This window comes from Rhinolophus hipposideros, assembly GCF_964194185.1.
Source record: "Rhinolophus hipposideros genome assembly, chromosome: 9".
NCBI classification, from domain to species: Eukaryota; Metazoa; Chordata; class Mammalia; order Chiroptera; family Rhinolophidae; genus Rhinolophus; species Rhinolophus hipposideros.
In genome coordinates, this window is record NC_138055.1 from 23,346,936 (window position 1) to 23,359,793 (window position 12,858).

At 47.2% G+C, this 12,858-nt stretch overlaps 1 protein-coding gene across 1 annotated transcript in view; it reads right to left on the reverse strand.

Annotated features, from left to right (window-relative positions):
* VWF (von Willebrand factor) overlaps positions 1-12,858 on the reverse strand; it is a 138,954-nt gene that overhangs the window by 11,734 nt on the left and 114,362 nt on the right. Inside the window, 6 exon segments of the mRNA XM_081059627.1 lie at positions 1,418-1,534; positions 2,096-2,136; positions 2,984-3,164; positions 5,434-5,544; positions 8,584-8,733; positions 12,417-12,622. Coding sequence (XP_080915753.1) covers positions 1,418-1,534; positions 2,096-2,136; positions 2,984-3,164; positions 5,434-5,544; positions 8,584-8,733; positions 12,417-12,622 — 806 coding nt within the window.

Consider the following 12,858-nt stretch of genomic DNA (forward strand, 5'->3'; position numbering starts at 1 on the left):
AGCAGGCGGGCCCTCTAGACAGCGGGCTACAGCCTCCCTCTTCTGCAAGACAGCCTTGTCGTGGACCCCTCCTGCGCTGACAGTAGTTCAATGGGCATCCAAAGTGAAAGGGAAGCCACAAACTCCAGACAGCACTGTTTCATTCCGTATTTAAGCCCAGTTCTATTCTATGGGGTTGTTACACACACACACACACACACACACACACACACACATACACACACACAGTACCCAAAACCCTGAAACATCAATTGGGAATAAATAAAAAAAAATAGCAAAACCACGTACTTACACCTGAAATCTATGTAAATTTACTAACAATTGTCACCCCAATAAATTTAATTTAAAAATAAATAAATAAATAAATAAATAAACCACATACTTAGTTGGCTTCCTTCTAATGGAGGCAGGAATGTTCTCTTGAAACCATTCCATCAGAAATAGCTGTGTCTACTTCACATATATTTTATTAAGCCCCTGTTTTGAGCATGACACTCTGCCAAGTGCCATGAAGAACACAGAGCCAATGAAGCACCTGCGTGAGTGTTCCTCGACCTTGTCCCCACCCCCTCCTGACATCCCCTCCCCCTGGGCGCTCTGTGCTGCTCCTCTTACAGAGGTCTTCTCCCTAGACTCCACCTGCTGCCTGGCTAAGTTGAGGAAAAAAGCCCTCCCGTGCAGCCATCCGAAAACCGTTACTAAATTCTGTGCACCTAGCCCACAGGAAACTCATCTGACCAACTGTATTTTCTAAAACAGCAGGAGTGCCAGGCACAGAGGACAGCTTGTGGGAGAAGCCAGGGTGTCCCCCTGAGCATTAAGGCCCAGTTCGGGGCAAGGGGCTAACAGTCATAAAACAATAAAATGCCGGGTTTTGTTAACCAAACTAGAAACTACGACTCCACTACTCATCAAAAGCCACCCCTGGGAGGAAATCAGAGCAAACGCAGTCATCGTCACCTGGCAAAAACACAGTGAAATATTTTAAACCCCCTGAATGTCCAATAATAAAAGCATATCCATCCCAAGGAATATTGTGTAGAACCCTGCACCTATTAAGGGTCTGATAAATATTTGTTGACTAATTAATTTTTAACGTTTTCAAAGAATGTAGTGTTGTTTCTTAAAATGTGTAAAGAAGAATACGAAACCGTAGATATCGTATCATGAGCCTTGCAAATCTTGTGTTTATTTTCAAAACGTAGGAAGAAAATGTTTAACATTTACAAAACTAAATTATAATTATTTCTGAGAAATGCAATTTGGGTGGGTGACTTTCAGTCTCTTCGTTACAGTTGTCAAATATTGTCCATAATCAGAAAATAATGAAAGCTTTACTTCAAAGCTCTGCTGAGGTCCATGGCTTGAGTCCCACAAATATCGCCCACCCCCTCGGTCTTCAGTGACCCCCTCTCACCTGGGGGCAGGCCTCGCAGGTGGTCTTCCTGCACTCCAGCTCGAAGGCAGAGATGGTCCCCACGTGGGCAGTGCAGTTGCAAGTTGTGCACACATCAATCATCAGACTCTTCCCAGGCTGGAACCAGAAGCACCATGGTCAGGCTTCCCAGCAGGCTGACCCCCTGACTCTCCCGCTCACCTCAGCCCCCTAAGCTGTCTGCCCTGTGAGTGACGGCCCGGCCTCCCATGGGTGCCCTGAGCCATCACCCTGATGCTCTTGCTTACTCCACTGGCCCTACTCCCTTCCCTGCCTTCCCACCTCAAGTAGGGCAATGGTAAGAGTGAGGGCTTTCATGCCAGAGAGGGAGCTGGGGCAGTGGGAGAGGGAGACCGATTGAAATGTGCACAATGACTTCAGAGCCCTTCTCTGTATGCAGAAGAAATGCTTGCGCCTGGGGTTGGGCCAGGAGGTAAGTGGTGGGCAGGAGGCCCAGGCACTAGAGAGTTAGGGAGACATCCCAGCCTGGGCTCCAAGACATCTAGGAATCACTGGAGGCAATGGAAAGTGCATTGGGGATAGGTCTCCCAGTTTTCTTTCATTTCCACATTAGAATGATCCTGAGTGGCCCACCCTTCCCAGAGCAACCCCATCCCTGCCCGCCCCCAACTCGCCCTGGAGGAGAGGGCAGCAGCTCACCCCAATGATGGTGCCATTGAGCATGCAGGCCTCCACAGGTTCTGGGAGAGAAAGAAATACAGGGCATGAGAGTCCAGACAAAAATCCTACACGTGGAGGATCCATTCAGGGCCTTCTCCTCTGGCCTGAGCATCTCTCCTCCATCTCCTGGCCCCTGTACCACCCCCACCCCAGGACACTGTGGGTCCCACTGCCAGAGCCCACGGAGGCCTCGCTTCCTCAAGGCCTGCGGAGGAAGGGCAGGCTGCCTTTTTCCACCCAGCCCGCAGTGAGAACACCCGTGTGTCCTCTAGGGGACGGCATGTGTTTAAGTGATTCACAGGTAAGGGTGAGTGCGAGGAGATTTGGGTTTATGAAAGAATGAAATTCTACTCTAGGAACTTGAAGTCCCAAGATAAAAATCACACAAAGAATTCAAGCAGGTGTGGAGTTTGTTGTTGTTTGTTGTTTGCTGTTGGTTTGTTGGTTGGTTGGTTGGTTGGCGGGGTTAGGGGGTGGCAAGTTGGAATACTTTCCCCAGAAGAGGCAATACAGCGAATAATCAAGAAGGACTGAGAAGGGAGTCTCTGCAGTCAGCGGAACCTGGGTCCAACCCCAGGTCTGCAGCTCATGAGCTCCCATGAGCCAATGAAGGTCAGAACTGCACCTGTGTCACAGGGTTGTCATGAGGGTGACAAGAGACAGTGGTACAAAGCCATCACTGAGCAGTGAGGACCTTCAGGAAATAGTTATGTTTCTCTCATCTTATTTGCTTTCCCAAAAGCAGTAGGAACGGATGGGAAGATTTTGATTCTGCCCATGTCTTTGAGTTGCTAAAAAGGCAAAGGATTCGGGAGCCCTTAGTAGAAAGAGGGGCTCAAAGGGGGGCCCCTGGATGGCATGCCTTACCGCAGTGACAGGTGGGGCAACACTCTGAGGTCTGACAGCTCAGCTGGAAGCCCAGGGGGCAAGTGGGGACATCCAGCTGGGGGCAGGAGACGTTCCTCTGTTGCACAAAGACCTCATCCTTCACTCGGACGCACTCATTGATGAGGCAGGGGTTCCCTGGGGAGGCCCAGTGAGAGCCAACCTGTAGTTAGAACACAAGAGGTGGGCAAGGCTGGGGCCAAAGTCCCAATGGGAGTGCGCTGTTCCCTCAGGGAGCTGGTTTGGGCCCTGGAGGTGAGCCCAGCTTAACATGTAAGCCCCACCCACAGGGTAAGACCCACAGGGGAAATGACCTGGGCTCACTCCAGGTCCTTCAGTGAGTCTGGATCAAAGTCACCCTGACCAAGATCCTAGATCAGAGCCACATGTTCTCCCACAGACGCAGTTTTCACCACCTGAGGAAGCACCTTGGGGAAGCTTGGGATGCTCCCTTCCCCACTCAGCATTGGCTGTGAGCTGAGCTCAGAGACTCCAGGGCACTGGGTCCAGGAAGCAGGAGCACAGGCTGGCATAGAGGAGAGGAGGAAGGAACCTCAACCATGGCGAGCCTAGATACTTTCCATTCACACAGGGAGACAGCAAGAGACTGGGGTGCTGGTGTCGGATCCCTGCAGCCCTGCAATCTGTCCCTGAGCTTCTAGAGCTATGCATGGCTGGTGTGACCCCCAGGGTTGGTTCCAGGGGCAAAGAGCACTGAGCATGTCCGGAGCATGACTCGGAGAAGTCACCGTGGAGGCTGTGCCTGGAGGTTCATCCACATGTGCCAGCTTCAGAAGCATCGATCACTGCACTCCCCCTCCCCACGCCACACCCTGAGCTGCTGCTCTCAGCTCCTCACTTTCTCCTCTTCCCAGATGAGGAGCAGAAAATGCCAGACCTTAGAGCCACTCTCTTCACCAGGACTTCTGACTCACGTGACCAAGCTTCCCGCTATAGGCCTGGCCCCAAGCTCAGACCTCTCCCCTCTGATTATTTCCCTGCTGAGCGCCAGCCACTGGACACATCAAGAGGATTCATCCCCACCCACCCACCCCCGTCCCTGACATGTTCCCAGCAGCAGCAGCGGCAGAGCCATTGCTGACACCCACTCTCATAGATAAGATGCAGACTTGAGTTGGGGGAAAGAAACTCAAGTCCCCTTAGTTTTATAGTCATGGATGTGGGTCTGAAGGGAGACGAGAGACTGGGGGTGAGGGGAGGGAGGCAGGAACACTGAGCCCCAAAGAGACCAGCTATCAGCCCCCACCAGGATGGAGCAACCTGTAACCTGAGCTGGAACCTGGGCCTGGGGAGGAAGGCTAAAACCTGCCTAATCCCAGGATGAATGGGGAGAAGAACAAAAAAAGGGTGGAGAGGAAGGACACGGGGCAGGGAAATCCACAGGTGACAGGGATCAGAAGGCTGGGCCGTGGAAACCCAGGAGGAAAACCTCAATGAGTCATTCTGTTGTCACTGAGGAGGAGCAGGCTGATGGGCCTGGGTAGGAGGTGCGCAGGTTCAGGGCACTACAGTTAACCCTTTGCCTTCCTTTCTAAACAAAATACATTTGGATCTTACTGGAAGAACGCAGAAGGGGAGGGCCCAGAGATGCACCTCCCACTCTTACAGCACCTGCCTCCTGAGGCTAGAACTCCCCACTTCATCCTCATGAATCGGAGTGAAGGAATTGTTACCATCCGGGTCTCTGGACTAATATTCCCCAGGAGGAACCCTCAGTGTTTCAGAAAATGGCTTGAGAAGCATCCAAAGTGAGAGCCTGAGGGCCACAGGAGACGGTTACCTGCTCTGCTTTAGGAGAAGAAAATTGGCTGGGGTTGGGGCCCAGAAGGAGAAGATAAGTGGGGGCTACTAATGTGGCAAGACTATAGCCAGGGTTGCAGAAGTAGCTCTGGGACTTGGGGAAGAGAAATATGGTTTGTTTCTCTGGGATGTAAATTTCTCCAGTGGAAATCAGTGAAGAGGTCGGAGGACCCTGACGGGGTGGATGCGGTACAGAAGAGCACGTGCAGCCTGTGGAGTTTGATGGGGTGGTGGGCCCACGGCATGTGCAGGCGCTGAGGCCATCCCTACATGAACCCCTCAGGGGAAGCAGGACCGCAGCTTTACAAGTAAACAGGAGAATATACATCCCTCAGGAGTTCACAGAACTCTTAGGGAGGGAACTGGGCATCTCCCCAAATCCACAAAATGGGAAGTCTAAGGCAATCTGAACTAGTTCCCAAAGGGCAAGGTAAGCCCAGCTGACCTCTGGATGAAACCATCAGCAGGATTAACCCCTGCAGGGAAAGCAAAGGGCAGGGGTAAGTCTGATTTTACAGATGAAACCAAGGCCAGCACTGGACCGCAGAATGGAAAACCGGGCTGGGAAGGTCACTGCCCTCCTTCCTACCCACCCTGGGGCCCAGACCTACATTCTTCCAGTAAGACTGAGAGTCCCCTCGCGGTGAGCCAATCACCACCTCACAGGCAGATGGCAGGCACCTTCCACAGCATTCGCCTTCAGGGAGGACGTAAGTGAAGCCCTGGAAAAACACAAAGGACAGAGTGGAGCCAGGCCAGCAGTAGAGACACAGGTATGCTTACCTGCTCCACAGGCATACTGAGCCCGGAGGTTTTGCAGAGACAGTGGACTGAACATTGGCATCTCTGTCATCCACCAACCTCAGGATCATGCTAAGAAAAGGCCAAGTAGTATCAACCATGGAGTCACTAAGCTAGTTCTTACACCAGCTGAAGAGACATAACCCTGCCCTCTGAAAGCCTCCATTTTGAGACCAAAATCCAGCCCAGGGGCTATTAAAGACAGCCCAGAGTTCACTCAGCAGCAGCTAGCTGACCTAATAATCTTTACCATGGCCAAATGTAGGGCACCTCGTTGACTGGAGAAGAACATTCAGGATGCCTGGGATCTAGTCTCTGTTCTACGAGGGCTGACTACCCATGTGAGATGAATACCTTGATCCCAAGACCTCTCACCAACGTGCAGAGTTGGGATTCCCCCGGTAGTTACTTGACATTTACCTAGCAGTTTATGGGGCACTGTGAAATAAGAGAGCAATAGAGAACAACCTTCCCCACAAAGCCTGACAGGAAGACCAGCATCCTGGAAGTTTGAGAGTCCACCTTGCTCTTGGAGGTTCTCCAATCTGGCCAAAGCTTTAGGAATTTGGATTGAAACCCTCCACCAAAAATTCAGAAGCAATGTACACAGAATAGGCAAAACAGTGATGTGTGTAGTTGCCCCAGGATCCAATGCGAGAAAAACCAAAACTGGGCTTCATCTTGGATCTCTGTCCCTAAGAGAGAAGGAATGCCTACAGCTGTTCAGGATGGGTGAGAATATGCCAAGCCTGCTCTGCTCCCCAAGGACACTTACACACAGGGCCACGTCAGAAGATACACACAACACTCGTTGTCATTCTAGCTGGTGCCTCTCTCTGGGGGAACACGAGCACTCCAGAGACTTGGCTCAACTTCACACCACTTCCATGGGACCTCCTTACATCCCAACCCACGTCACAGTGGTGCCCAGTGAGCTGTCTTATCAGCTGAGATTCTAGTTATTTATTTACATCTGTGTTGTACTAAGTACTATGGAGAAGCCAACAAATTAGGATGATACAATCCTAGGTATAAGATACAATCCCTTCACTATCAGGCAGAATATACAAAGTGCCATAAAAGAAACAAAGACTCAGGGAGCACAGAAGAGAGTCGTCGATACCTTTAGGGATCCAGCGTCACTCCTGGCCATCTCTCTAAGAGTGCTGAGTGACCTGGATTTGTGTGTCCTTCATATTTTCTGCTGCCTCCCGCCATGGGCAAACGTACTGTCAATATGATGTTTGATTCCCAGGACAGATGCCTTGTGCCCAAAACCCCACCAACCTTTCATGCTCAGGTCCTCCTAGTCTCCAAATTTCCAGGCTGCCATCTTTCTAAGATTCCCCTCCACCTCCAGCATGCCCATTTTCTTGCTGCACAACCAGGATTTATCCTGTATTTTCATCTCTCTTTCTTTTCCCTCACCCTTCCAAATCCTCCAGCTTATATCTGTTCAAAATATACATCACAGACCCTTCTCCTGGCCCAACAGTCTCCAGAAAGCCAAGTTTCTACCGTATGACCTACACGCTCCACAACAGTGGGACTGGACAGAGGATCCAATCCATGGGCGGCGCTGAGCCCATCAATTTTCTTCTTGAGAAGTTTATCTACAGAACACAAAGACTGAATAAGTCCCATTGGACAGGGATTTGCCCTGGATCTGAAAAGTCACGTTGAGTTGAAGCCAGATTCAATAAAGCCACGTGCAAATGAAATTTATGAGTAAGCAAAACTGCTTCCCAGAAGAAGATGACCAGCAATGAGGAGTTGGAGAAAGAGACACAGGGAGCTCACGGCACAAGTGGAGAGAAATGCTGTATGACCACTTACGTATCCTACACTTCATTTCTGAGAGTTTTATTTGAGCTAGCTTGAGTAGATTCTGTTCTTTGCCATCGAACCCCCCTACTGAAACACAAAATATGTTGGGTGGCAATTTTATAAAATTGACCTCTAAACAGCAATCTCTTTACTTGATAGCAAGTTATTTCCATTGCCTCCCATGGCCTATGGGAGGAGATGGAGACCAAAACAAGTTTCCAAAACCTAGGATTCCCAAAAGACACACCTGGATACCACAGCATCATCCTCCCCCAAAGTTGCCTAGCAACTCCGCTCCTCCTCAGTACCAGTATTGCAGGTAGAGAACAGCTGAACTGAATGGCCTCCCCATTTCTGGATTCACTCACAGGTCTTCCTTTGCATCATCAAACCACACATTTCTAAGACAGCATCAAGAGCACGCTCCTCTCTGCTGTTAAATTTACAAAAGCAGCCACGAGATGTATGTACTGGTTACTCTTCTTTCATCATCATTAACTATTGATATACTGCAGTAATAATAAGAACATCAAACCAGCAAGCAGAATTTGACCCACAATTTTCCCTGCACATTACTGTTATCTTTTTCTAGGGTCTGACGAGTCTTACATGTGCAAGAATTAGAGTCCCCAGAACACACAGGAGCCTTAGAGGCAGGGCACCATAAGAATTAAAAAGTGAATTGGGGCAACAGTGATCATGTGTTCTACACCTCAAACTATAAACATGGTCTGGAAAATCACCGATGTATGTAAAAACACTGTAGAACATTGGAACTGGGACAATCTGAGAAAATTCAGAACATATGTCTGTTCTAGGGAGAGGAGGTGATGTCTAAAGAAGGAAGAGATCGGGAAAAATCAAGTCCTCTTTTCTAGGTGTTTAACCCGCATCTCTGCTCAAACCAAGTCCCCAGCCCTCTGGACTCAAGCCCGTACAACAGATGACCGTCAGCCAAGGACTGAATCGCAGGAGGATGACATTGCAACTGTTTCCTAATGCTTCTCTCTTTTCCCCAGCGCCATGCCTCTCCTTCCCCTCACCACAGCCTTGCACTTGCCCCTTCCCGATACCCTCCCCCACTTCCCTAGCCTGATTGCTCACCCAGTGCCCAACCCCTCTGCGCCCCTTACCAACTGGCAGCTTTCCTCACAAGGCTTCTGAGAACACTGGGCCACACGCAGGCCCATCACAGCGTCCTCCATGTCGGTGCACGTGCACACATCACAGCCTTCCTCCCAGAACTGGCCCACGGGGTAGATGGTGCCTCGGTGGACACAAACCTGTGGACACAAGCTTTCCATGAGGGAACGCATTCAGTTCATTTAAACAAGAGGTTAGAAAGTATCTACTATGTGTGGAAGCTTCTCTAGGTGCTGAGAATATAGCCATAAATAAAACCACTGTGGTCTCTGCCCACATGGAAGATTTTGCCCTCTTTTCTTTCCTGCCTACCAGCCTTAGAAAAGCCATTCCCCATCTACCCTGGGAGCGGCCCCTTATTGAGTCCTTCGTGACCCACAGGGCTGGATACAACACACTGGCTGCCTTGATCTGGTTTCATCGCTGCCTTGACTGTATTTAACTCCTTTCTATGCCACACAGAAAGCCATACCCTAATTCTCAGACCCGGTGATGTCCTGGAACTTGGAACCTATCCACATATCACCTCTGTCCCATTAGATGTGGGGTGAAGGTAAGGGAGGATTGGACAGGGCCAGGAATAGGTGGTCCCTTGAGGCTCACAAATGACAAGGAACACAACAAGCAAAGACTCTGAGGCACAGAATATGGGGTATTTTTGAGAGACAAGGCATCCTATTTGAAAGAACTATAGGCTATGGAGGGGATGTGTGAAAAGGTTTGTTTGGATCAGAATATATAAAGTCTGGGATGCATGTGATATTTTGCAGGAGTGAAGTGCTAAGGGATCTGTTTGATCAGGAGACATAATGACAGTTTTGAAATTAATCCCAAATCTGACCTCCAAAACCATGAACAGCTCTCTACCGTCCTTCACGTAACAGCAGTACAAATATGTTTAAATGATTATCCTGTCCCTGCTCAGTGTTCTGGCATCTGTATAACAACTCATTGAATGAGAACACTTGTTCTTCTATTCAGAAGCCTGCTGGAAAACGGTACCACTCCTACGGAGAATTTAGTAATAGCTAGCAAAAGTATGTGTGTATTTACCATTTGACTCAGAATCTCACTTCTAGGAACTTATCCCAAAAACACACTGGCAACAATTCACAATGACAGATGCACTAGGCTATTTGTTATAGCGTTATTAGTAATAGTGAAAGATTGAAGCAACTCAGATGTCAGCAATAGAGGACTTGTTGAATAAACTAAGATGCATCCAAGCAAAGGAGTACCATGCAGTTGTCAAAAGGGACAGGGCAGATCTCTACATGTTGACAAAGAATTATTCTATCATAGATTGTTAAATGAAAAAAGAAAAATTCAAAACAGAATTTATAATATGCTGCACCTTCTGTGAGAAATGGGAAGCAACAAAAATATATGTACTTATATCTTCAAAAAGAAAAAATGGAGGAATATACCAAAAACTAATAAAAATTATAAATTGCAGGGGAGAGAGAAGAAACAAGGTACAGGAAATGGGATAGAGGTAAGATTTCTGGAAAAGCATCTTAGGTTTTAGAATCATTTATATGGTTTATATAAGATACATATTAAATCAAGAAGGAAATAAAAAAGCAACCTATAAAAACGAAAACAAATTGAAATACCTGATTAACTACAGTGGCACAATCATACAGGAAAAATAAGTATTTCAAATCATTTTAAAAACCCATTGTAGTATTTTGACCATATATCCCTAATGGGTTATTTTTTTAAGAAAAGGAGAACTGCAAAAAATCTTAAACCTCTCTCCATAATCTTAAATTATTATTATTATTATTATTATTGGTATTGCTATTTTTGAAACCATTACAAGCACATTTTAAGGTAAATCAAATAAGTAATTATGCTAATTATATTAGGAAACCCAGATTTGCAACTTAGAAGTGATACAAGTATAAATTAAAGAAGTTAAGTAAAACCCTATAATCAAATTTGAATCAGAAATATCACTATAAACTTATAAGTTTTCATCCTCTTTTAAAATGTGTGTTTCCAAACTCTGTTCACCAGAAAGGTTAAGAGGCAATGTCAACCCACCAGCAATAAACATCCTTGAAATAGCTGATCCAAGGACTGGGGCAGGAAATGTCCAAGAGGAACGTGGAATACTTGTTTTAGAAAGCAAGAAAGCAATCAAAGGGTAATGAGGCCATGTCAAAAGGCTCCAGAACCAGAAGGGGTTTTCATTTACCCCAGGTAAGACATTTCGAGTAATTAATTAATTAGTTAATTAATATTAGGAGGAATCAAAACATATCAAATATATAAGTATCCATGAGTTCATAATGATACTAAAACAAAAACACAAAAACTCTGGTCACCATCAACTCATTGCTTTGAAAATTGGTAAACGAAAAGAATCAAGCATTTATCCTCCCATTCCTAAAGTAATTCTATTTCAGGGTAAGCAAAAGCAGTTGGAGGAAAGTTCTTATAGAAGAATCCCAGCTAGTAAATGCACAAGCGTGATAAAAGTAGAGAAATGTCACCATTTTGCAACTCCTAATGACATAATGAATCTTAGGTGAGCAAACATCAATGAATATTAAAACTATTAGTTAAACGGTTGATGAGGGCACTTTGTGAGGGAGAAATAGGCAGACACCACCTGAACCCAGTAATCAGTCACCTTTAAAAGTGGGACAACTGAACATGATGTGCCTCATGGAATAAGGCGACAGGAAGCTGTATTCTTGTCCCCCCAAATTTAACGTGAACATCATTAATCTTTCAGGTCTAACCTCTACCTTACTGGAAATACAGGGGATAGGGGAGCACACTAAGCAAAACCATAAGGAAATGATCAGCCAAATTCAGAACACATGGCACTCCAAAGAACAAATGACCCAGTTTCTCCAACAAATCAAAGGCATAAAAAATAGGGGTGGGGCTGCTATAGATTACAAAGTCAGAAGAAACAGTAATAGACAAAGGGCAAGTTCGGGGGAAGTGAAAAGGAGGAAGAACAGAGACATAAAAAGCAGCAACCGCTGCCTCCTAGACCTGCTCCCACTTCTCCAGAACCTGGGGGCTTAGAAACCTTGAGCTGGAAGAGAATCCAAAGAGGACCAGAGGTCTAGAGCATTCCAGGCAAATGAGCGTCTGCTCTAACAAGCCGCAAGGAAAGGTAACTGGCTTCTCTTTGGCATTGATTCCAGGCAGGACTCACCGCAATAATCCAGCAACTACAACTATGCTCAGGTCTTCCTGTTGCAATTCTGGCTCAAAACAGCTCATCTTGGTGGAGCTCTCCCCTATGACTGCTATACGCATTTAATATCTGTACTATCCTTTGGTGCTTTATTGCATCCAGTTTATAGACTATTGTCTTACATATACTAGCAAGATCATAAGTAGACTGCATCTTACACTTCTCCCATTGCACGTAACACAGTACCAGTTCTGGTAGAACATGGTAGTTTCTTATTGGATGGAGGATGGATGGATGGATGGATGGATGGATGGATGGATGGATGGATGGATGGATAGCAATTAACAAATGAATGCTAACTAGTCTCTGAAGAATCCATGCAGTCATATTATTTCCTTAGCTAACCTGTAGATAAATTCTTTAAAGGTAGGAACCAAACCTCATATCTTGTTTACACTTACACCTTGTTTGCAACCGCAGCACCTAGCCATGCTGAGCACATAGTAGGTTCTCTATAAATACCTCCTGAGCTAACTAACTTGCCATTTAGGTTGAGACGGAATGCTGACTGTTCACCCACCAAGCCTGGGCATGAAGGCAAATCTTTCCTGAGAAGCAGATGTTTGGCCAACGTCCCAGCCACAGCTGAGCAGCTCCTACCTTGTCAGGGAGGCAGGTGGTCGTGGTGCAGCCACAGTCATTGGTGACGGTCGAGGCCAGGTAGCCCAGGGGGCAGCTCACCGTGGAGTTGGCACAGTTGCAAGCACACTCATACTCATCACAGCACTGGGTCTTCCGAAGGGTGGGCGTCCGGTGTGGGGGGCAGGAGGGCGGCGACTCTCTTTTGCATTCCTCCGCCCTGCAGGCTGAGGGGCAGCACCAGGTGACCCCCAGTCCTGCCACACTGAGCACTGCACTCAGCCGGGGTTTGTAAGTATTCAGCTGTATAAGGACCCAGGGGACTCTAGACCCAGAACATTAAATCAGAACTGCACATGAGCCCAGCTCAGGGGCATCAGGATATTCAATTATAGCAAACAGCAGCTAGTCTATAGAAAAATATGAACATTTACCCAAAGGAGACGTGTGAAGCTGGGAATTT